Below are 26487 nucleotides of genomic sequence, written 5' to 3' on the forward strand. Positions count from 1 at the left end.
AATGTCAACACTACGCCAAGAAATATCTGGATCAGTAACGGAAATAGAGCTCCACTTCTAATGATGCCAGCAAGGTGGAGTTGGGGTCCTGGTGTTATTAACGATGAGCTAGTTGGACCTTTTCAGGTTGAAAATGAACTCAAAATGAACTCAGAAATCTACCGCCTGCTTTTAGAAAACACTTTATTCACGCAGTGATGCAAGAAGGTTATAACAATGCTCCATCGCGTCCACTAGCCAGCAAAGACCTTAATTTTTTACCCCTTGAAAGTCTACTGGGAGTAACCCTTGAAGCTCTTTTCTGAACTGAGTTTGTGTCATATTTCAGGCCTGCTTACAGATTCCTGCCCTCAGAAAAACTCAAAAACTATTCTAAAGGTTGCAAAACCAGGTCTTTATTGATACCTACTGAGTTATCAGAACTCATCATTTCGGGTGCAGGAGATCATCTTTATGGGGCAAAGAGTTCAACAAATGAAAATAATCCAGGTAGTGAAATTGTTTGTCATGTAGTCGCATCATAATTCTGCACTCTTAATTTTGCACACACAGACGTTCTCCTACAAAAGCCTAAACCTCAATTTTACTGTTATTAAATAGTCAGCTTTGACTTAAATTTACATTTTGGATTGACCAAACGCACTTTAAAAAAATTGAGCCATTCAGGGCAACTATCAGTTTTAGCTAAAGCAAACACACACTACCCATTTCCTGCATGCACACGCACACACACACACACACTGCATCTGAAAACGAAATCTTCCATAGGGTCAAAACTTGCGGTTTACTTTCAAAACTCCCACCGTTGTTTGAGCGTTAGTCATATTGTCTGAGGACCTTTGCCAAATGAATTGGACATACTGTCACTTGCCTAATTAAGGAGCCATCCTAGCAGACCTCAGGGAGGGAGCGTGTGGGAGGTCCAGTGACTCTCCCCCTCATCATCATCATCATCGCTACTTGTACTTTCTGCACCGAGGAGTCGAATGTTAAGCAGGTCTTCTCAAAAATTCTCAGAGCTCATTGACATAAAGTGCATCTCCCCACTTGGCTCACTCAACACTTCCATAATAAGAGTCATTATCTTCAGCACACATCTTTCTGCTTCATTTAAGCCATTCTTAACAAGGAGCATCGATCACGGAGGTGCTACTGTTCTGCGGTCGCGCTGACCTCCAGCACTCTGATTTATTCCTGACCGTCTCCTCGGCTCCGTCTTTCACTCGCGCTGCAGGACAAAACTGCCACTGTGAGCCTTTTTAATTATCAACACATAATTTAATACTTCATCAGTCGTAGGTGGTCGCTGGACAGGGTGACATAAGCAGCCGTCAGGCTCTACGCTGGGATCATTTTTTATAAATGGAGACGAGGGCATGTTAATAGAGCAGGTAAATAAGGGCAGAGCGATTACAGTCACGTCACTTTGATTAAACTTTGTTTCTTGTTGCAATTTGTGTACCGGCATTTAATCTCTGCAGCATCAGATTGCAGCTTTGAACTCGACAGAGGCCACGCACCACGCGCGTGTGTGTATGCATATGAGTGCGAGATGAGATTGGTGACGCCGTTAGATTTAACACAGGATCATTATTTTGATTTCGTCCTCCTCTGCTTCGGTGACTTGGTGAAGCAGCGGGACGGTGAGAGATGAGAGAGTGAGGAGGTGCAGCCAGCTGCGCCTGGACAAACACAAGGACAGCTCCACCTTTGATGACACTGTATTAAACCAATTATTCACTATCAGGGATTGTTTCCTGCCAAAGTAAATGTTGTGTTTTGTGGTTGGAAAAAAAAAAAAGAAAATTAAAAAAAAAAAAAGTAGCGAATGAGTTGTCATCTAAAGCTCAGGCAGTGGTGAAGATTGTAAACATGTTTTTCTTCCCCCCCCCCCTCCTACAAGAGGATAAATAAAGAAGACCGCTGTTAGAAGATTTAATTCTGAGAAGCCTCTCTCTGGGATTCTGCGCTGCACTAAGAAGCCTATTGTGAAAAGTCTTCAATTAGCAGAGCAAGCCTTCATCTTCTGACCAAAGTCACCTTGAACAATCAAATTATCTTTAAATTTAAATAAAACAATCGCTCCCAATCAATCGGAGTTCATTAGCGCCATATAATTCCCATTGCCTCTCAAACGCCCCTCCTTTTCATGCACTTCAAACGTACGCGTGTAAGGTCATCTACAAACACACCTGTGGGTGCGCAGCAGAGAGAAACGCGAGACAACAAAGGTTTACTGTGAAATGTCTTTTATTTCCCGATCACACAAAGCACAGATGTGTTTGTTTTACCCACAGTTTGAGAGGTTTTAGTCGGTTTTTCGGGACTTAGAAAAGTTTGCAGTTCGCTGCCTCCAAAGCTGGCACTCTGCTGGGTGTGTGGGGGCAGACAGGCACAAACAAAGTCAGTTAGATAAATTGCTCTAGTCGGGCCTTTGCATTATCATTGAGAATCACGCCCTCTGTGCTTGAGTCTTGACACGCGGTAATGATAAATGACTGAAAATCCTCCCTCATCTCCATGGAGTTAAATTATACAGCTGTCAATCAGCCCTTTTTTAGGATCGCATACATTAAAACCTGCATTTGAAATTTGAGACTTAAGGTAAAATGAAGAAGGCGTAGTAGTTTTGCAAAGAGCAGCCGAACTTTTATACCTGAATGATCATAAACCATTTCCCGTGTGTGTTTTGTTTAACAGCTACAGATTGCTGAGTTGTTTCCATCTACGCAGGAGCGATATCCCGCTCTCGACCCCATCGAAATCACTCCATCACAGCCAACGGAAGTAAATGCCTCTTTTTTTTTCCCAGGCAAGGACAAACGGAGGAGGCTTGTCTACACTAAAAGCATTTCCACACTGCAGGACTAATCTGCAGCACCACTGCCCTGACCAAGGTCATTTCTGTTCAAAAAGCAAAGCCAAAGATGGTGTAGTGAACCGATATCCCCGGGTCAGTGTGGTGCATTCCTTCTTGGCAGCACTGAGTTGTGTAAACTATCTCCAGGCTTCAGCACGACAATTTTATGGTTCTCTGGGTCACAGCTGAGGATGCTGGTTTTTTTTTTTTTAAAGAAGGTTTAAGAAAGCCCCGTGAATCCTGCAAAGTGCCCTTATCTAATCATCAACTGTCAGCCCCAGATGTCCTGTAAGTAGCGCTTCTCTTCTCTAAGCCCTGCCAGTCTTTTCATGGCGTCCAGTTGGTCCACCTGCAGCTCCGTTTTAATTATTTCCACCAAGGTCTCATTCACGTCTTTAGCCATGTTTTTAGCATCCCTGCAGAAAGGAGAAAAAAAACAACAGTCATTTTAGGCAAAAGAGCAATATAATCAAGCGACAGGATTTTTATACGTCTATACGCTGCGGCAAGCAATCTTTTAGAAAACCACTGAGCACAGCCGATGCTGGAGTCTATCCTGGAAGGAAATAACTGAAATATCCATCTTGCTGTAGCAGTCGTATTGGGGGAGATTCATCATCCAACTGAGATATTTTCTGACTCTAAAAAATTCCCATACGCCTGACGTTTCAAAAGTCATCTACTTCAAGGTGGGGAAGGGTGAAACATGAGAAAAGGAATGTGGTATGTAGCTACATCATGCATTTAGTATTTATTTATTTATTGTCATTGTCAAGAACAATGAAATTGCGTTTGGGGCTTCCATACAACCCAAAAAAAAGAAGAAAATAATAAATACCCCTTAAAACCCAAGTGTACATATTTAACCCAGTGTGACTCCAATGCAATAAGACAATCCTTAGCAATAATGTTCGTAGAAATTCAGACAAAGACCTGAGAAACATGACAAAATACAACAATGCAACCCATTCAATATTATTGTACTGTGAGATATGATATCAGATATGATAGTTATCTATTTAAGAAAGAGGGGGGGGGGGCAGGAGGGGGAAGAGAATAAAGATATGATGCACCAATGCAGACCAGTTCAGTGCTATTAAGAAGTTGGATATGGTTATTGTCCGTGAGAGGGGGGCAGAGAGTTCAGGAGCCTCACAGCCTGTGGATACAGGCTGTTGGCCAGTCTGGATGTTCTGGCCTGTATAGACCTGTACCTTCTCCCTGAGGGCAGCAGATGGAAAAGGTGGCGCGCAGGGTGATGTTGGTCCCGCAGGATACTGTGCACCCTCCTCAGACAGCGAGTGGGGAAGATATTACTGATCTCTGGCAGACTTGTTCCAATAATTCTGCCAGCTTCTTTCACCACCCGCTGGAGTGCTTGCTGATCGGCCTTGGTGCAGCTGGGGAACCACACTAGAAATCCATACGTCAGAACGCTGCTGATGGCACAGTTGTAGAAGTTCAACATCAGAGATCTGGGAATGTGTGCGCTCCGCAGTCTCCTCAGGTAGTAGAGGCGCTGTTGGGCCTTCCGTACAACTGAGGTGATATGGTTGCCCCAGGACAGGTCCTCGGTCACAGTTACCCCCAAGAATTTAAAACTGCTCACCCTCTCCACCGCCTCACTGCCAATGAAGAGAGGCAGATGGTTGTTATGACCCCTCTTCCGGAAATCTACAATGATCTCCTTGGTCTTTTTGGTGTTTAAGACCAAGTTATTGTCGTGGCACCATGACTCTAGCTGTTGCACCTCTGTCCTATAGTTTGTCTCATCATTGTTGGATATAAGTCCGAGCACTGTAGTGTCATCTGCAAACTTAACAATGAGATTGGACGCGCAGGAGGAAATACAGTCATGGGTGAAGAGAGTGTATAGCAGAGGGCTCAGAACACACCCCTGAGGGGCACCGGTGTTGACCACAAGGGTGGAAGAGGTGTTCTTACCCACTCTGACACTCTGTCTACGGTTAGTGAGGAAGTCCACAATCCAGTTGCACAGAGAGGAGTTAAGTCCCAGTTGGTGGAGTTTGGGACGGAGTTTGTATGGCCGGATGGTATTAAAAGCCGAGCTGTAGTCTACAAAGAGGAGCCGTGCATAGGTGTTCCTGTGTTCCAAGTGCTTCAGTAATGTGTGCAGCACTGTGGCGATCGCATCCTCGGTTGACCGGTTCTCCCTGTATGCAAACTGGTGCGAGTCCAGGGATGGTGGAAAAGCAGCTCTGATGTGTTTAATGACCAGTCTCTCCAGGCATTTGGCGGGAATGGGGGTGAGTGCCACAGGTCTGAAATCGTTCAGACATGTGACATTTGACTGTTGAACGATGGTTGCTGCTTTGAAACAGGATGGTACCAGTGAACAGGACAACGAGGTGTTATATATAGAGGTGAAGACGTCCGCCAGGTCCGCAGCACAGTCTTTTAGCACCCGGCCCAGCACTCCATCCGGCCCGGCCGCCTTCCTGGTGTTAATGCTCCGGAACACACGCCTCAGCTCATGAGTGCTCAGGACCGGAGCAGGGTCGGTTGAGGGGAGAGGGGACAGGACAGGGTCGGTGTTCTCCCTGTCAAAACGGGCATAAAAGAGATTTAGATCCTCAGCCAGAGTAGAACTGTCGGCTGAGGGTGATGGTGTTCTTCTTTTGTAGTCCGTGATAGCCCTGATGCCCTCCCAGACCTGCCTTGGGTTTGTGTTGTTCTCAAACCTGGCCTCGATACGCCTCCTGTGCTGCTGCTTGGCAGTCTTGATGCCTCTTCTCAGGTTGGCCCTGGCAGCACTGTATGCCTCCTGGTCCCCGGATTTGAAAGCGTTGTTCCTTGTTCGAATAAGTTGTTGAACTCCGTGTGTCATCCAGGGTGGATTATTAGGGAACACACGGAATCGTTTCCAAGTTGTTACATTGTCCACACAGAAACAGATGTAGTCCAAGACAGTGGAGGTGTAACTGTCCAATGCGACACGATTGTCAGTGTCCTGCACCTTGAATACATCCCAGTCTGTGCAGTGGAAACAGTCCTGAAGCATCGGAATAGCATCCTGCGGCCATGTTCTCACGGTTTTGGTTGTAATCCCAGTGCTCTTGATCTTTTGTGTGTATATTGGGTGTAGCAGAAGGGAGAGATGGTCTGACAGACCCAGGTGGGGATAAGCCTGGGCTCTGTACGCATTCGCCATGTTGGTGTACACCTGGTCCAACGTTCTATCTCCTCTGGTAGCACACTTCACATTACGGTGGAAATTGTGAAGTACAGATTTCAGGTCCGCGTGGTTAAAATCCCCAGCCGCAATAAAGACACTGTCCGGGTGTGCTACCAGGCTGTTATTGATGCTGCTGCTCAATTGTGCTAACGCTAGCTTAGCATTAGCATCTGGTGGAATGTAAACAGCGCAGATGTAAACGGCAGAAAATTCCCGAGGGAGATAGAATGGACGGCACTTTAACACCAACAGTTCTACCTCTGTACTGCACAGTTTTTCCGTTACCATGACGTTCGTGCACCAAAGGTTGTTAATATAGATGCACAGCCCCCCGCCAGTCTTCTTACCCGAGACAGACAGTTATCTTTCTTATTAACAAGCCACCTCTATCACTCAGAAAAAAACCTCGTTGTACTTTCATGTCAAAGCAATTCAAAACTAAATTATTAGATTTTCTTGTAGGGTGCTTTATTTGATCCATCGGTGAGCTCATGATGAAGCACCCAAACATTACAGTCGCACTCAAAAGAAATATCTTCAAAGTTAAGAGGAGTAAGAAGTCCTGCGACAGATGGTATTGCTCCCTCAGCGCCCTGATCTCAGCGTCATCAACCGAGTTTGGGATTACACGAAGAGACAACATGAAACAACTGAAACCTCTTCGCAGAGCATGTTCAAAGTGGGAATATTGCACCTTTATTTTGCCCGTAGCTTTCTGCATAAAAGGTACAAAGGCAGAATGGGAAGGCTTTCTTGTTGCTCCTTCAAGCCAGCAGCAGAGGCAAGTGACGGAGCCGAATCGTAGCCTGTGTAAAAGTCAGAGCCGCCGTAGCGGGAAGCCGCCGCCGCCGTGTTAGATGTAACGCCTCTCTGATTCCACAACGTTGCCATACCTTGTAGAAATCACACGTCGGGGTGGTGTGGTTTAGTCTAAACAAGCCAACGTGTCATAAACAGGGGTCTTCTTAAACGCATTAAGGCAGAATTGGTTTAAAAAGAGCTCCTGATTGTAAACCCACATTAGAATCGTGGCAAATTCTCCAGCAGGAGTGAAACAACGTACCTGCCAAACACCTGCGAGTGTTTGCCGTTTACAAGCCAAAAGGTGGTCATATAAAATACAAAGCTTCATTACTTTTTAGTGTGTACATTTTTCTGGATCACTGCATGCTGAGTGGATAAACAAAAAGGACGATTCATATGTGCTTTATGGATTTTATGCTCATTCGCTGCACACTTGCTATCGACCACTCTGAAAGCACCAGATCGAGCTGGATTGTCTTCAGTGACTCAGGAGTCCTTGGCAAAACTGACGAGAAGCCTGCACGCTAACTCAGAAAGCCTGACTCAAATCTTCTGCCTTGTGTTCTGTGTGCGCTGGCACATAGTCAGCCTAACAGAGTTACAGCCTAGATCCCAAATGTTGCCCATATTTCAAAGTTACCCAAAAATTCATTCTGCGAGAAATGATGAACTTGATTATGGTGTTATACGCCACAGTAACTACAGGAACTTTATTTGGAAGCACTGGCTTTATACACAATAAACCACATTCAGAATATATTTCACCACGACTACAACTAAAATGTAACTTATAGTTTCACAAATGTGTCGGTCTGCGCACACATTTCCTTTTGGACAGAGAGGGCTTCTCACCAAATATCCCAGCTGCACATCGCTGGAAGCGGATGACATATACATCTGCTGATTGCTGATTGGACAACAAGTGGGCCGGAATAAGTGAGGGATCGACAGCACCACAAACCACAAAAAAACCATCAAAGATCAAAAACACTGCACGAAAAGCGCAGAGTGTGGCGTCACATTCTTTGTTACACTTTTTCACTTCAGCTCTCTGTATGTTATAACTGGCTGAAGGACTGACAACAGCAAAAGCCTTGTATTTTGTACAATGCTTGAACACTGCCTCCATCTGACAACAGTTCTCTGCAGGTAGACGGGACACCCCCGAACTGGCAGACTGTGAACCCTCGCTCTCTCCTGAACCACCCAAACAGTCTAGCTCTCATCGAGCTTTCTCTTACATTAAAAAGTTGAAGTTTCATATGTGCAATTATCCAGTGAGCCAAAAGTTTGGCTTCACAGGATTCACACCTCCGGCTGTGAGCACAGCAGCCTCAGTAACCTTCTTACCAACCTTCTGTTTGTGTGGGTCAGCTTATCAGGAGAAAGCCAGCTTAATGGGAAAGGAGCAGAAATGTCTTGTTTCAGACACTGGCTGCACAAAGGCCTAAAATACAATATTTAAGAAACATTTTGAACTGGAAATAAGCTACTCTAAAATAAAAATACAAAACTGGAAATGTGAAATTTATGAACATCAAACGTGAGCATTGAAAGGAATCTATACTGCAAGGCAAAGCAATGTGACAAAACCAGGCCTAAGTGTTAGAAAGAGGAGCTGTGAGTGAGATGCAGGCTGTGATAAACTTAATAGAAGCGCAGCCGTAACATGATAAAGCCGAACAAGGTGGACGTCAAACAAAACAAAAAACAAAGAAAAGAAAAGAACAACCATCACTCAACACGAATTAAGGGTGAAATAAGATCCAGTGTGCCACTCTTACCCGCAGACATAGAGGTAACCGTTTTGTTTGAGCAGGACGTCAGTGATGTGCTGGCTGTTAAGCAGCAGATTGTGTTGGACATATCTGGGACGTGCGGCTGAGGTGGCGGCGTCCTCGTGCTCCCCGTGGTCCCTGGAGAAACACACCATGAGGTGGTTCAGGATACCTCTGGACACAAAGCCCTCGAGTTCCTCTCTGGGACAAGACAAATTGCAAGCAGAGGTTATTAAAGTTATTCCTGTAATCTTGGACAGTCTGTTCCTCATTTTGTGATGATTAGACTTGTCAAAAGCAGTCGGGAGGCCTCAGTTTTAGCTGCTGGTGCAGAGCGAAGATCAGGCGATACGTGAATGGGAGCAACTGTGAGAGACAGCACTTTTATGTGCTTTTTACAAGAAAAAAAAACCCCAATTTAATTTAACATTTTTTCATTGGCTGTTTATTCTTTCACATCCAACACTCCCGTGGGATATTTAGCAATGGTTCGCACCATCTCACAAGATCGGAACTACAAACATTTCCTATGAACCAAAAAAAATAAAAAAATAAATACTGTCAAGCTCAACACCGAACACTGATGGACAAAAGGTCTGAGCAAAAATGTGCCAGACAACCACTTTGTCTTCTTTAACAAGAGAAGTTTGAAAAAAAAAATGGATTTCATAAGCAAGGTCGAGTCACTGTTATAAGCATCTTTTTACAATCAATCCTCCCAGTCTGGCAGTGGGGTGTAACCTTGCTCTCTATCTGTGTTTTGCTTGCCAACTACTTCTTCTTCTGCCTCAGTGTTTTTACAGGGCCTGGGGTGCTATTGGAAGGGAAGGCAGGAGGAAGGTGGTGAGGGAGTAAGGTTTATTGTGGCTCAGAGCATCTTGTTTAAAGTTAAGCAGTCGGAATGAGCAGAAACACACACGCAGACACACGCACACAGTCATAACAGCCCCAGCTCCGAGATCAGGGGTGAAGGTCTTTGCCTCGGGGGGGGTCTGTGTTTTGCAGTAACCCCTAGACTAAAATAAGGCATTTTTTGATAACACAGAGACGCTGTGGTGTGAATACTAAAGGGAGAGGCGAGCGCTGTTGCCCTTTGTTCTATTTGAAATGTCCAGAATTGTTAGTTCTTCTGCAGCGTGTTTACCATCTAACCTTCATTTAGAGATATCATTAAATTAAAAAGAAAAAAAAATTCCTTCAAGGAAAAAATCTTTTGACCAAGATATGTGATTACAAAGTCTGTTTGAACACAGGAGCGACCAGATGAATAACAAGGAGAAGGATTGCCGAGTTTGTTTGTTTGACGTCTGAATATAAATCATCACAGATTGATAACCGTGCGAGCAGAAACCGGCAGATGATAAATGACAGTTGACTTCTTAGAAACACACAACAACCCGGGGTTTTATGAGAGCCAAAACCTGCCAGATTCCTCTGTGTGATTCGACATGTAACAGCCTGTGGCAATTTCCCGGACCCTGACGTGAACCCAGCGGGCCTTCCAGTCGTGTTTTCCCTACAGCGTGAAATCACACGCCATAAAGAGGCTGAGGCGTCGCAGGGAGGGCGGGGGGAGAGGATAAGTGCGGCAGAGGCGAAAGGGGAGGACAGGTTTGATGTGGCATGCAGGCAGATGAGCATGAATCTCTCGCAGGGATGTTAAGTGCTGCGGCTGATTGAGGCGTGTCACGAGCCTCGTTTGTCTTCTGCATTCAGAGCACGACCGGAGGGGTTGGTCACATCCTACCTTTACATTCTTCTTAATATTTATAAGCATTAAAAGCAGTATATGCTTCAGTTTAAATTTAGACCTGTGATTCTGACAGAGGCAGCTTAACTTTTCTTTTAAAATCTGGGACATTATACAAAAAAAGGAAAAACATTACAGACTATGCTAAGAAGGTTTTTGCATTCCAGGGCAATGCCAGACATCAAATTGCACTTAATTTAAGAGAAATCCAGCAGGGATGAATGCAGGCAGTCAATTCAACTGCAGGCATGTTGTTCTCATTCTGCTAACCTATTTAAATTAAGTACAACGCTTCATGGGTGGCTCATAAAACACAGACTAATCATATTGGTCAACACTGTGGGGGTATTCATCAGAGAAGCCCACACTGTGAGCAAACACTGCCTTCTACCTGGCTGCGAGTTCATATTTAACTATGAGATAGAGGAAACAAAAGCGAACAAACAACATCCTCTGTGATCTATCCTTGTTTGATTAAGGATGCTAATTCTTTCATGCTTTTTAATCCTGCAAAAGAACTCGATCAGCGCACCGGTGTTGAGCACACGCTCACTGCTGGTACTACCAAGAGCTGATCAATTAGTATGGAGTCAGGAGAGAGAAAAGCCAAAACAAACTAATCAGAGCAAAGATCTCCTCTGAGGCTGATGTCAGCTCGGAAATCAAGAGCGGTGGTTTAATATTTAGTACAGTTTAAATGGATCAAACTTAAGGTAACTTAAGATTGGCGTTAAAATACAACCTAGTGCCTGTGTTGAGATGTTCTCAGTGTTTCTACTACCAGTGCCTTCTGGGACCTCCCCTCCTCCAAGGGACTGCTCTCTTCCCACCCAAAAGAAAAAGAAGGTAAAAAGAAACTGAAGGCTTTTTATGTGAAACTGTTTGATTTCAGCACTGTGTCAGAGTCTGTTCTGTCATTTACAGTTGAGCTAGTAACACTCGCCTCCTCTGCTCCCTGTTACCGTGTGTGTGTCCATTTCATTGTTTGCTCCAGTCCAACTCTCATCACACAACCAAGATAATGTTACTTGAGATGAACAAAGCTCATTACAGGGAGCGGGGGGGGGGGCGGTCCTTCAGATCTTAATTTTTTTTAAAGAAAATAAAGGGCGAGAGAGAAGGGGGGGAGGGGGGGGGGACACAAAAAACAACCCCTTCTTCAGTTAAAAAAACAAAAACAAAAACAGAGCCGGGCTGTGATTGAGTAGAACCATTCATTGAGTCTAAATCCATTAGCAAATATTGAATCTGTTTAGGTTTGGCTGTCGACATTTAAAGCCGCTATGGCTAACATACAGCGGGGAAAATAAGTATTTGACACATCAGCATTTTTATCAGTAAGGGGATTTCCAAGTGGACTATTGACACAACATTTCCACCAGATGTTGCCATCAAGCCAAATATTGAAGTCATACAATCAAATCAGAACATATAAGTATACAAGTTAAACCATAATAAATAAAGTGAAATGACACAGGGAATAAGTATTGAACACACTTTATTCAATACTTTGTAGAAAAGCCTTTGTTGGTGATTACAGCTTCTAGACGCCTCTTGTATGGATAGACCAGTCGTCTGCATTGCTCAGGAGTGATTCTGGCCCATTCTTCCACACAAACGGTCTTTAAATCTTGAAGGTTCCTTGGGCCTCTTTTATGAACTTTAATCTTCAGTTCTCTCCATAGATTTTCTATGGGATTTAGGTCAGGTGATTGACTGGGCCATTCAAGCAACTTGATTTTCTTTCTTTGAAACCACTTCATTGTTTCCTTGGCCTTGTGTTTGGGATCATTGTCTTGCTGAAATGTCCACCCTCTTTTCATTTTTAGCTTCCTGGTAGATGGCAGCAGATTTTTATCCAGAATGTCCCGGTACATCTCTCCATTCATCCTGCCTTCAATAATATGAAGTCTGCCAGTACCCCTTGCTGAAAAGCAGCCCCAAACCATGATGCTTCCACCCCCAAACTTGACTGTTGGTATGGTGTTCTTGGGGTGGTGAGCAGTGCCATTTCTTCTCCAAACATGGTGTGTAGAATGACTGCCAAAAAGTTCAATTTTACTTTCATCTGACCATACTATAGTCGTCCAATAATCCACAGGCTTCTCCAAATGCTGTTGCGCAAATTTTAACCGAGCCTTGACATGCTTTTTGTTCAGCAATGGAGTCTTGCGTGGTGAGCGTGCATGGATGCCATGGCGGTTCAGTGCATTGCTTATAGTTTTCTTTGAAACAACAGTACCTGCTGATGCAAGGTCTTCCTGAAGTTCTGTCCGAGTGGTTCTTGGCTCTTGGAGAACCCTCCTGATTATTCTTTGGACTCCTCGGACAGGGATCTTGCGTGGAGCACCTGATCGTGGCAGGTTTATGGTGAACTGATGCACTTTCCATTTCCGGATAATGGCCCCCACAGTGCTCACAGGAACATTCAGCATTCTGGAAATGCACCTATAACCATTCCCATCAAAATGCTTTTCAACGATAAGATTACGAAGATCTTGAGAGAGTTCTTTGCTTTTACCCATCATGAAGTCTTTCCTGTGTGCCTTCTGGGTAATGAGGAGCCTTTATAGGCCATCAATTAGGACTAAAGCAGCTGATATCAATTAGTACTGATAGGGGACAGGATTTCTCTATCAATACTGACAGATTTCAGGTGATCTCCTGGCTTTCTATGTCATTTTGCCCCTTGTTATCTCCATGTATTCAATACTTATTCCCTGTGTCATTTCACTTTATTTATTGTGGTTTAACTTGTATACTTATATGTTCTGATTTGTTTGTATGACGTCAATATTTGGCTTGATGGCAACATCTGGTGGAAATGTTGTGTCAATGGTCCACTTGGAAATCCCCTTACTGATAAAAATGCTGATGTGTCAAATACTTATTTTCCCCGCTGTAACTGTTGCATTTGGAGGTCTGGGCAGCAGACAAATTAAAGTCTAATACATTTACTTTATTTATCTATTTTTAGCTGTGAATCCTGCACCGTATTTGTTGTGGAAAATATTTAGTATTAAGCTATTAAATGCTTTACCACCACCACATGCTAACTTGCTAACTACATGCTTTTTGAAGCTTTTTACAGCTTTTAAGGCTGTTGAATATAAAAGTGAACCAAAACAGTCAGAATTAGATTTATAGGCTAAAACAATGAATTAAGAGAAGCTAAAAGTGATCCTAATGCTACAGACCCCCTGAGGGAAAACAGTGGATGTTGCCTTTGAAATGGCATTGGAGGGGGAGGGGGGGGGGAGGGGGGCAAATTGGCAATAACCTGGAGTCTTCCACTAAAGGTTGGATTTCAGTGTAACATGACATTGGTTGTATTTATAACCAGAATACAACCAGTTGAGTGAGTTCTGAGTAGACTTGCTGGGACTGACTGTGTTCACAATCCATTTGCGTTCATAAATTAAATGGTAATTATCCCTAAAACCAACATTAACCACACTATAGATCCCATGTTTTTATAAAATATACCTTTAGTGGAGCTTTAATATTACATATTTTAATGCTTTAATTTTTAAAATATTATTTGGATATTCTAGGAATTTCCAGATAACAGCTATATAAACCAAACCATGTTAAAAGGTCAGAGGATCTTGCAACATTAAGTAAAGTAGCTGCTTATGCATGTTAGTTTTCTTCCCAAACACCCTAGAACATACCCTGAGCATTTAATATAGATATAGATATATAGAAGTGAATAATAAAACTCACACATTGTACATTCAGACTGCAGTCTTCATTATGCAGGTCACAGATTTTAATACATGGAGAAGTGCAGCAGCAAGGTAAAGAGGGTTATGGAGAGGACTAAATCTGAATCACAAAAGGTATGTGGGTCTGAATGACGACTGAACTGAAAGGAAAAATACACTTTACCGAAACAGGTAGTCTCGGTCTCTGTGGCGGCATCCAAAGAACAGCCAGGTCTCTCCAAATATGGCCTCGGGGTTCGTCTGTCTCTCCTCCTCTCTGAAAGTCAAACAACAGATGTTAGTGGTCAATCAATACAAACAGACACAGGCCCGATGGAGGAGAGTCCTTAGTCACAGCAAAAGGCTAAAGAAGAGATGTGACGCTGTTGAGCACTGTCTGTAATGACAGGAGTGGCACGTGCACAGAGACGACCTGTGTGTTTAAGGAAGGACATTATATGCATTATTAAATTCCACCCAAGCACAGGTTCCATCACAATAAGCAGCTGCTGAAAATGAAACTAGGGCTCAGTGTGTGAGTGTGTACAAGTTTTACTCCTACATTTATGTGTGTCTGTTATTCGGTGCAACAACATAAAAAAAAAACCTGCTCCTGAAAAAGTGATTTCTCTTGTGGCTTTGGAGTTTGGCAAATCTCCCAGAGTACTTTGCAGGCAACAGCAATGCAGAAACACAAAGCGGCTCTGAGGATGCCGTTATCTGTGCCACACACCTGCCGCAAAGGTGACAGCTCTCTCCCAGATAACAGTTGACCTCCAACCTTTCATGATGCCATCAGTCAGTTGACTGTCTAAAGAGACCGGCATTATCTGTTACCCTAGCTGTGAGTGGGTGATTTGGGGAGGGGCTAGCTGAAGTGACCAACCATGACAAGGGGCTGAGAAATACCACAGAGAGACACTGAGACTGGGCTCTTTGTGCTGCACCGCTGCGCTCCGAGGATACGGTGCCTGTTTCCCTAAATCCCATCCTTTGCTGTTCACAGACAGACTGAATCCTGCTGTGTTTTCCAGCTATCACAAAATGAAAATAGCAGCCAGCTCCTGAGACTAATGGAGGGATATTGTGCTTAAAGAGGTGATAATACTTTTAAATCTGTGCTAATAAGTAATCTAATAAGTATTTCAGCACAAAAAATAAATGACTAACCTCAAAATTAAGACAAAATGAACTACATTTATTGAAATATTTTTAAATGATCTGAATATTTTGCAAATTTTCACCTACTGGAGACAGTCTGAGTCATCTCACATCTACATCTAAAACTGCAAGATGAGCAGAGACGAAGACTCAGGATGTGGATAAGAAAATCTCCAGGCAAAAGATATTTTTGCATGGAGTTGGAGGCAGTTTTGTGGGCAAGACCTCCATTGAAGGCACAGGTTAGAACTGGACTGGACTGGATATGTTTCATGAGGGAACAATAAATAATCTAGATTGCTTTTGCACAACAACAGCTAATAAGACTCAGGTAACCAAGACGGTTCAAACAGCATGATTCAAACAGCACGATGCAGATGACATAAACAAGGTGGAAACATCTTTGATTGGAAAGGCGAGATGAAATATTCGATATCCACTGCACAAAAACAAAGGTTTAAGTCAAAGCCAGGAAGAATCTAAATTTAGCAGAAGACTGACTGGATTTTATTGTCACTATGCTATTGGATGACAGGTCGCTGAATTGGTTTAAAAAGGTAGAGGACACTTGTATCTGTTTTTTAAAAGATTTGTACTGTTTTAATATAAATTTGAACTCGGCAACACAAAGAAGTCACTTTAGCCTGTAGACCACAAAGAACTCTTAATTACAGTGTTTCCAAACAACACTATGTAAACTGTACATAAAGGTCAGAATCTATGAGTTGCAGGTCTATTAGCCCTCATATTTAATTACAGATTGCATAAAGACAACATAGTGAACACTGAAACTCTGACGTTTTGTTTTTCCTTTTAGAAAACATGCTCATTTTGAATGTGATGCCAGTAATAAATCTCATTAAAAACTCTATTTAGTTATGTTTACCACATTGCAGAAAAGTAACTAAATTTAACACTCTCCAACTGTTTTTTTTACTAAGAAGGCACGCTGCTGAAAAAACATGAAAACCATGGTTCAGCACTTGCTTTGTTAAAATAATTAAAGTATTCCCGAAAAAGTAAAGTGTCTGGATGACAGCATATGCTGCTCCAAAACTTAACTTAGCATTAATGGCGCGCTCACAGATGTGCAAGTTTATAAAGCCATGTGCAATAATGCCCTCCCCCCATACAATCAAAGATGCTCGCATTGAACTGAGTGCCAATAACAAGCCAGATGGTTCGTCTGCTCTTTAGCCTGAAGGACGTGGCGTCCACGATTACCAAAAACAATTTAAGATATTGACTGGCGAGACCACAGGACACTTTTCCACTTCCCCTCAGTCTGTCTTAAATTGACTTGGGTCAATTTCGAAATCTTGTTTATGTATGGATTTCCCTTGGAAGGCACAGATCTAACTTGCAATCCTGGATTCCGTGATAAACTGACACTGAAAAAAGTCTTGTTGGGCCCACGTGGTGATTTTCACAACAGAGACGTGTCTTCAAAGCTGTTCCTGAAGAACAGAAAAATCATGACTGATTGCTCCCTGTATACTGTGATTTTACTGATATGATGTACCACAGATGATGGAGTTCCCAGATTCTACATAACAATACATTTTTTTATCCTGAAATTGCTGAATTATTTGCCCACAAAGTCTTCCAAAGAGCAGTCATACCCTCCTTCTCTTTACTTTGGGAAAAGCAAAATCAATAAATAAACATCTCCATAGGAGTTTCTATTCATTGCCACTCATTTAACTAAAGTGTTGCCAGTTTCTCATTGAGGAATGAAATGTTTATGAAGTGTCTATTTAGGATAACACATCTCTGAATTTCATTTCCTCCATCTCATGTTTTGAAGCATGTTGCTGGCATCTGTGCAGTCTCTGCAGTACACTGAACCAAATAAAGGTTTAAATGACTTGCAAATCATTGCTTTCTGTTTTTATTTACATTTAACACAGCATCCCAGGTTATTCTGGAAATGAGGTTGTATTTTCTGACATTTTCTGACTGGATTACCAGATTCATTACATTTTTTTTTTTTTAAATAATGAAGAGAGTAATCAACTGTTTTGTTGTAGCGCTACAGTAATTAGCAATAGGCAAAAACAAATCAATGCGCAAGTGTGACTGCGAATACTAAAAACAAAGCTTAGCTCTCATTAATTAAATGTAAAGTTGACCAGTAAGTAAGAAAGATTCAGGGAATACATTTGTTTGAACTTTGCGACTGAGACTGGGTAACAGAGCTGTCTGGCTGACTTCATCTGAACGCTCAGATCCCGTCCATTAGCATCCTGGACGAGATTCTTCTGATCTGCAAACAGCCTCAAGTAAACTCATTTTAGTGGGCTCGTCTCTCCTCTCGCCGCCTGCCCTAAAGGGATCAATACCAATATGAAAAACCTGGATTCCATTCTGAGTAGACCACACCGGCGCCTTTCCTTGAATACAAATCACATCACACCACATACCCACACTATAACAGCCTGCAATAAAATCCCAGGGGAATGCAGCATCTACAGAGCACTCCATTTGGGGTCGAAATCAGAGGCGGTTGCCTTTCAGCGCCATTCAGTTGATCAGCAGGAGGGGAAACTGCAAGGGAAGCTGAGGTTAAGGCCTGGTAAACATCACAATTATCTCATATCTTTCATTTTCATCTTTGCAGCTCAATGCGAGTGGCATTGAGTGCATTTTTACATTCTAAAAATACAAAAGAGCCAAAAAACAACAACAGCTTGAGACTTAATCACTGACATTGCATTGCAGAATTACAATATACATCCAAAGTGATGAATTCAAAATGTTTTCATAATACGGAAGCAAGATGCTTAAGCTGCCTAATTGTAGTCAGCTTTCTGTTTGAACTGATAAATGGAAGCTAAATATTTGCTCACACAAAAACACAAACTTTAATACAAATTGTTGTATTGAATGTACCAAATATGCCTACTGGTGCACCTAAAACTGAGGAAAAAAGATTCTTTTTTTTCCACTCCAAAAGAAAAACTTGTTATGTTATGGCTTCTAAGAGGATTAAAGCAAACCACTCACTTAAAATACAATATTTGTTTAACTGTCACTGCTCCCAGCTAAACTGAAAGACGCTGAAAATCACATTCTCCATAAAATCCTTCCACGAACACAACAGCAATCAATACTACTGGAGGCCCTTATTAAAATCTCCTGGTACCACCAAGTGAGCCTCTGACCTTTAGAGACTCTTCTTCTACTTGTTACCAGTGCTACAAACCCGTACAAAGTACTTTTGAAAACAGCCATCGATTAACAGTGGGGGCGAACGAGGGGAGAGGTAGGAAGATCGAAGTGTCCCCGTGTTGTTTTGTTGCTAACAGGGCCCTTCTCGGGCCTCGAGGCAGATACGGCGTCCCGTTGACAAACTGGTGATTGTTATCTCCTATCAGAATGCAGCGTCAGCCACCGAGGCTTTGTTTGGAATCTCAAGATAGATTGTGCACAATGCCGCGCACCGCGACAGGTTTTTACAATCCTCGAGCAGAATACGCAGCTGGCAGGGGAGAAGATGAGAGACGCAGACGAGGAGAAGCGACTGTCGAGACAGCTGGGATGAATTGATTCACGTGGGCTTATGCTGGAACAGTCAAGAGCTGCGTGATATAAAAAAAGAAAAGAAAAAAAACAAAAAAAAAACAAAAAAAACAAGTCTTTAAACTGAACTTTAAGGACATATTTGATTAGGAGGCTGAGCGTTATGAACACGCAGCCTTGTAAAAATCAATCAAAATCCTCGTCCGCTGCTGTAATAAAACACTCGAATGTGCTTTTTTTAGAGATTTACATTTTGGAGAGCAATATTTGGCCTCTGCTGTAAGGATGAAAGTAAGACTAATATGTTCATATCAGTGCCTTACATCAGAGCACTGTCCCTCTGGCTGAGCCTTTATCATTAAGAAGAAGAGCCTGCCTGTGAGTGCTGCGACCAGGTCAGTCAGAAAATGTGCTATCTTCATCGCTCCATCCCACAGGCACTAGCAAAGCATCACCCGAGATGACCACTCATCTTTCCCCGAATCTTTGCGGCAGACAATCCACCGCTGCCATCACTTCAGCCGGTCACCTCTCAGAGCAATCACGCGCGGACACCACCCGCCACTACAGAGCAGACATCCGGGGGATTTAGAGACAATTGGAGTTGACTGGGGCACAACCTCATTTACACAAAGCCACCCAAGAGTTAGACATGTCAGTCTGACTAAAAAGGCTTACTGCGCTTTCTGACAATTCATGGTGGCTATAAGCCTGGTTCAACACACAGCCATCAGCCCGGATCACATTAAATCCTTCTGACAGGTCATCTTCTCGCAATCTCGCAATCTCGATTTAGCCATCAATTCAGACAATTAAACAAAATGTCACGTCTTCCTCTAATTGAGAGAACTCTTCAATCACAGACGTACAACGCAGCGATGGTTTAACTAGCTGGAGAGAACTACTGCCTACTAAGCTAACAGTCAATATCCTCCAATCACCTCTTTGGCAATTACAAGCAATGATTTGCTCCAACATGACCACCACCTACTGGAGAATTTACTTTGAAATCAATATCACTCCACGTGCTGCTTTAACTCTTGGCCCTTTATTACAGAAGTCATAAATTTGTGCATCAGAGAAAGTGTAATTTATTCCTGGAGAGATAAGTAAAGCACCTGACATAATCCCTGACGTGATCGCAGCCCTCGCTGCGAGATTTATTATGGCTTATGTGATGTACATGACGTGGTCTTTTTACCGGCTTTGAGAAGGGTCTCATTTAATTGTCTCTGCAGAAAATATGCACAGATGATGAGCACTTAACATCACTTCAACATTGTGAATATTCATTAAAGGCTGCGTAATTTCAGCTGGAAATGTGTGTGCGACACTTCGCACAAATCAGCACATAACCCGATGCTTGACACGGACATTTCGCTGACCCGCTTCAGCTGCGATTTTTGGCGCCGATTCAAGTGCATTATTACATGTACTTGAATCCTCTTGACGGAAACATTTCCAAAATGGGAGATCTCAAAATATGCAATGAGCCTCTTATTTGGGGAAAAAAGTCACTTGTGTTGCAAGCTGATATTCTATTGTGCGCTTAAAAAAAACACATAAGCGTACCTTTGCTGGAGGAAGCCGATGAATGGAGCGACTCCGGTGCCTGGGCCAACCATGATGAAGGGCACTGATGGATCAGGGGGAAGCCGAAAAGACGCGTTGGGTTTCAAACTCACATGGATCTAGCATCAAAGGACATTAGAGCGCATTTACAATAATTAGAGTAATTACAACAATGCCAAGGAGCCGCTGTGGGCTTGCCAATCGATTCATTGATGTACTTCTTACTCTAAGATATACTAATGAGAAAACTCATGCGCTGCAATTGAAATCCATAGGGTATGTGGTAGGGAAGACTGCTTCCTCTAAGTTAAACTACTTTACTTTAATTAACCACACACAACTGGCTCAAAGCTCACTCTCTTTACATGTCTGAGCTAGTAAAGCCGAGTTTTCAGAGGGACATAAAACACGTAGTGGAAGCTGTCTGAATCCCTAACGCCCAGCACAGCACAATTTCAAGCCGTTTCAACTCTTGCTTCCCACCCCTTCTAGTACCTCTTCAACTGTAATACTAGAAGGAGAATGGGGCAGTCAACCTCTTTTGCTATTTTACTGGAAAAATCGAAACAAAGACAAAGTAAGGCCCAGTAAAGTGTAGCAAGATTTCAACCTAGCCAGAAGGGTACATCTATTTTTTCTCACCCTATGAGCGTTTTCTTGCAACTCCTACAGCGCTTGTACCAGCAAATATGAGCACTTAGAAATTTATCAGCCAAGACCACAAATGTGCACAATCTACTTTCAGCTTTTTTTTACCCCAGTCTACTCATTACCTTTGGCAGTGCTGGGCTGCTGGACGAATCAGCCTTCCCAGGGAAAACCAGGCCAGGATTGATGAGGTCAAATAGCCAGCCAGTACACAAGCCTCGCCTCCCCGCGGGCCGGCCGGAGCATGCTGGGATCTCTACCACGTTGAAGACAAAATGAAGCTTTCCTGGGTGTCTAAGACGAGAGCTACAGAGATGGCACCACAGATGGTTTGAGATGGAAAAAGGCAGAGACAGGGGGGAAACATCAGCATGTGAGAGTGTGTGTGCAAGGCATACAGACAGTGACAAGCAGGGAGGAAGTGAAAACAGAGTGAAACACAGAGAGGCACAGGGAGAGCAGAAAATTGGGAAAGATTATTTTAGGCCAATTACTTCAGCATGGCCGTTACTTACAGCTACCCATTTCGAACAATGTCAGCTGTTTAGTGATATCTCAGGCACAACAAGTGGTAAAATGACTCAGTTTGGAGGAAGCCTCACAGAGCTTTCACCCACTGTATCTAGTAGTGTTTTTTTGGATCCTACGCTTGAGATTGACATATACTGTGTATTAGCCTCCTAATAAACACGTATGTGTACATATTTTCTTAAAATCAAACCAGAATGTGATTTCTGCTTCTCGAAGAATAAAAGCTTCTGTCTTATTTGCCTCGATAAAGATGCCTCTCTATTCACTGTCGGCTAGAGCACTCTCGCACACTCTTATCCTTCGCTCTCCGGTTCCTGTGGGCCACTGGAGACCTCTATTGACCACAGCATCAATAATGCAGGTCTCTAATGTCTCTGCACCATCTGATAAACTACAGCCACTCTCTCCTGTCCATTTCCCATCTCTCTTCGCGCGTGCACACACACACACACACACACACACAAGCAGCTAAGGGAGAGACTAATGAGAGGAGCGGAGACGTTTTGACATTGCGTTAGATGTTGCTGTTCAACATGAGTCTCAAAGCAAACCTAATGGGCACTAGCTTAAAATGGAGCGCAAATCAATGACTAGCTAAGTGAGGAAAAAAGAAGGAACACTTGGCCTATTTAAACTAAGCACAGCTAGCTAAAGTCTATGCAATATTTAAAGTCCGTTCATTTATGCAGTTTCTTCCTATCAATGAAATCTACAAACAGCCATTCAAACGAATGTATACCACATAATGTGCACGTCTGGCAAAAGGAGTCCAAAACAAGCTTCACACAGATACGAAAAACTTACATAAAGTGTCTTACTAAAGTGTCACGCTGCCAATTGCCACCAGAAGAGCTTCGCTGTGCCATGGCACGAATTCTCTGAAACTCTACTGGAGAGATGAAACACACTTCTTCCAAAGATACTCCCACATTTGGTGATGGAGACTGCATCTAACACGCTGAACCCAAAATCTTCCAAAAGGTGTATATCTGGCTTGAAATATTGCAGCTACAAAGGCCACACCAGATGATTCATATAATTTTCATGCTCTATGTCCCCTTGTGCCCCAAGGAGGAGAGACTGTCATGCTGCAAGAAACAACCCATACCAGGTAAGAAATATTTCTTCACTAGAGGTGGTCACTCATAGCCAACACAATGCCCTGCACACAACATAGCACGCCCCTGGACGCCCTTGCTGTAGGTATAAATGTTCAGGTTTTTCCTTTAATTTGTCACCCTACACAATTCAAATGACTATTACTTTTTAAAGTTCTTTCTAAGTACCTCAACAAATCTGATTTTATATTAATGCCAGATTTTATTAAGTTAACAGAGCTTCTCTCTCATGTTATTAACTCCCACTCCCTCTCCTTAACGCTCTTAATGTCCGATAATTTGAAAGCTCAATCCACCCCGTGAAGGGATTGGCAAAATAGCAGATCTCCAGTGGATGCTGTTGCATTTCCCAGCTGCCAACAGAGCAAAATCAATATTTTATCATGCAAACCCAAACTCTCTTGTCCAGTGGTGCCTAATAAACAAACCTGGGCATTCAGTGATATATCATGATGCATGCGTAGGAATAAAACAGCAACAAGACTTTCAAAACAAAGTTAGGCAGCTATGAGACCAAACAACACACACACACAAATGGATTTCTATTATACTTGTGTAACGCAGTATTCATGCACAGCCATGTAAAATGTATATGAAATCAGGATACCATATTTACTTGACGCACCACCACCACCACACACACCCCACCCCCCAACGAAACTGTTCAGCATTAATCCAGCCCCAAACCAAACAGGATAGTTCTGTTGTGCAGAAAGAAAACACCAGCTAGCGTTTAAAGATTTAGTCTTCCAAGACCACTGAGAATAAAACAGACATACTTGGGTGATAAAGCACACTTGTGCAGCTCTACAGTACAAAGCGTATTCTTCAGTGTAATTTTCTGTCACCTTACCTGGCTGCTGAATAAGGCCGGGGTTGCAGTTTTGGCAAATGCTCTGAAAGGCAAGCACAAATGTCAATCACCGCGCTGTCTTGCTAAGATTTGGTTACGCAGTCAATCACCACAGAGAGGAGACGAATTATGTGAAAGTCATTTCGGTCCATTGAAACGTCCTACCTACCAATCTATCCTCAGTAACCCCCCACCCAGGTTACAGTCTTGTTTCTAGGACACACTTCTATATTTATGAAATTACAAACTCAGGGTTATAGAATCCCAAGTGTCCAGATGTGGCGCCAGTAGGAAACAGATTGCTTATGCAGACCTTATTTCAATGCCAGCCATGAAGGTGCCCTCTTTTGGGTAATATGTCGCACACATTGTATATGCGAGGAGGTGTCAGTTACATCGAGAAAACTTTTTTTTAAGAGTTTGAGATAACTTTTTTACCTGACAGCAACAAGATATGCCATTCTCTATCCAGTGCCCAGCACCACTGATTAGACGCTGGCAAAGAGAGAGATTGAGAGTTGTGCGACGTGCTTGCTGTGCACTCGCTACATTTTATTTGTATCTCGGTGATAGATGAAGCCGGACAAGTAAAGCACCACCATATGTACCAGCTGAGGCTGTACAATAACACATTTTTCTGCTAAATTGCCAGAGAAACAAACAGCTGGTCTAAATCTGCTCTCTCCTCTCTTTCTGGATTTCTCTGACATCTAAACAGCTCAGAGGTTTCAGAGAGACAGCTCCGCACTTTGACGTCCATTTCATCTCTTTGCGCTGAGATATTTTAAACAAACGCAAAGGCTTTGCTGAAACAGCAGTTAGCTACTAATAATTTATCCACATACCCTCAGACACTGAAAAGACCAACAAAACTGAAAAATAAAAACAGGGCCAGGGGCTAACATCAGTTTTAGACAGTAAAGAACAGTCGGCTAATAAAATAAACTAAATAAAAGCAATGCACATGTTTTTTAATACATTTCCTAAGAAAATAAAGATATTTAATGCTTGGTTGCGATTGGGTTTTTAACCACTTTAAGTACAGTGAGTACAGTGAAGTCGTTGTCATGTTTGGGAGCCCAGTTTGGGATGATTTGAGTTTGTAACATTGTGTTATCCTGCTGGAGCAACAATAAGAAGATGGGTACACTGTGTTCATAAAGGGACAGACATGTTCAGCAACAATACTCAGGTAGGCTGTGCTGTTCAAACAATGCTCAGTTGGTGCTTAGGGGTCCAAAGTGTGCCAAGAAAATATCCCCCACACCACTACAACACCTCCAGTAGGGTAACCAGCACCCCAAAGGCAAGATGGATCTATACTTTCATGTCGTTTACACTAAATTAAATCCGAATGCTGCAGCAGAAATTAAGATTCATCAAACCAGGCAATGTTTTTTCAATTTTCATTGCCCAATTTTGGGGAGCCTGAAAACCGCACCCTCAGTTTCTTGTTCTTAGCTCCCAGAAGTGGCAGCCAGTGTGGTCTTCTGCCGCTATAGCCCATCTGTATTGTAATTGTTTCATGACCTGCCATCTTAGTGAAGCATTGAATTATTTCTACTATCACAGAAAATCAGATGTGTAAAGAAAACCTGGAAGATTAGGTTAAAAAGAGTATTTTATGGGGAAAACATATTCTTTTCTTTGATGTAAATTTAACTGAAAGGGCAGTTTTGCATGTCAGTATTTGAAAAGCTGCATAAATATACTCAATAAAGAGATTCCTTGTTATATATTTGAAGTCGGAGAAATAGCAGTGTCTTGTATTTCTCTTTGAGATGCCTCCAATATCCAGCACGACTCATAATATTAAAACTAGCCGGAGCAAAGAGGACTTATATTCTGAAAGAAGTCCAAATGTTTCAGACTTAGAGGCTTAAAATGTATTAACGTATCACAAGGTGAGCCAAGATTACAGGACGGCCTTGTTTAGTTGTAATCAATGTGCATGTACTGGAGATACAACCCACAGTGAATCATCTGTAAATAAATCTTTAGAGATAATTAGAGTAGCTCTAATTATTTATTTATTTATTCAGCGTAGCGCTGCACCAGAATGGATAAATAAATCGTTCCTGTTTTTAAAGTTTCTCAAAAACCAACAGTGAGTTGCTGCTTAATGGGACAAATCCTCACATACAAAATATCTGAGGATCCTTTCAGTCGGTGCAAGTGTACACCTCTCCATCAGAGGGTGTATCGTGTATGTTAGCGCTATCCTCCACAGCTGTGCAGAGCTTGAGTTGCTGCCTTTCTATCACAGAGTGACAGCACATGTCTGAATCAGAGGACAATCAATCCATCATCTCGCATCACTGCGCTGCAATGATACTGGTGGTAGATACAGAGGATGGATCACTTTTAAAACCCTCTGAATGCAAAGCTTTTTTGTCGCAGTCAGTGGCTTGAAGATACATTTTTAAATATGTAATCCAAAAAAGGCTTAAGAAAAGAAAAAAAGAAAAAAGCACAGTCCCAAGATCCCCACTATGTTTTCAGCGGTATCATCGATCATAGTGCACAACAATATAATCTATTTCATCTCAAAAGTCTCTGTGCTGCAATTTATATGCAGAGGTACCATTTTAGTAGAATAAATGAGATAGAAATGTGGTTGCACATAAAAGTATATACTTCTCGAGATTTATGGAGAGTTTCTTTGGCTGTGCATGGAATTAGAGAAGTTGTTAGCATTAAGGCGTTAAGTGAAATTCTCCTCAGGAAGGTTTTTGCAGCTTTTAATAGCCTGCAAATGCTAATTTCAAGTTATTTCTGAACGAAGGACCTGCTAGCTCATGGTTTTCCGAAACCATTTAAACATTTTCTGTGGCGTTTTTATTGCGACTTAAGTGAATAAAGTGGGAATAGAAGTGATAAGCAATCAGTTCTCTGTGGCCAAGAAATTTCATTTTAAATTTAATGCTTTTCCTCAAAACAGAAGGGCCAATAACCTCTTGGGATACAGACATATTCCCTTTACTTTA

At 42.6% G+C, this 26487-nt stretch overlaps 1 protein-coding gene across 3 annotated transcripts in view; it reads right to left on the reverse strand.

Moving 5' to 3' along the window:
* Window positions 1–1963: 1963 nt before the first annotated feature.
* Window positions 1964–26487, reverse strand: part of mtrr (5-methyltetrahydrofolate-homocysteine methyltransferase reductase) — a 32005-nt gene continuing 7481 nt past the window's right edge. Inside the window, exons 10-15 of one of the 3 annotated variants that reach the window (XM_085287318.1) lie at window positions 23501–23543; window positions 21124–21304; window positions 20351–20469; window positions 14280–14372; window positions 8645–8776; window positions 1964–3276 (exon numbers count right to left, since the gene is read on the reverse strand). In XM_085287318.1, coding sequence (XP_085143444.1) covers window positions 3132–3276; window positions 8645–8776; window positions 14280–14372; window positions 20351–20469; window positions 21124–21304; window positions 23501–23543 — 713 coding nt within the window. In that variant the 3' untranslated portion in view covers window positions 1964–3131. Of the gene's footprint in view, window positions 3277–8644; window positions 8840–14279; window positions 14373–20350; window positions 20470–21123; window positions 21305–23500; window positions 23544–26487 lie in introns of all 3 variants that reach the window. The other 2 variants (XM_085287317.1, XM_085287319.1) reach the window with 2 other exon arrangements.

Source organism: Mchenga conophoros, linkage group LG9 (genome assembly GCF_057382185.1).
Source record: "Mchenga conophoros isolate Kocher_MC1m ecotype Shallow Benthic linkage group LG9, M_conophoros_male_GT1.1, whole genome shotgun sequence".
Lineage (NCBI taxonomy): Eukaryota > Metazoa > Chordata > Actinopteri > Cichliformes > Cichlidae > Mchenga > Mchenga conophoros.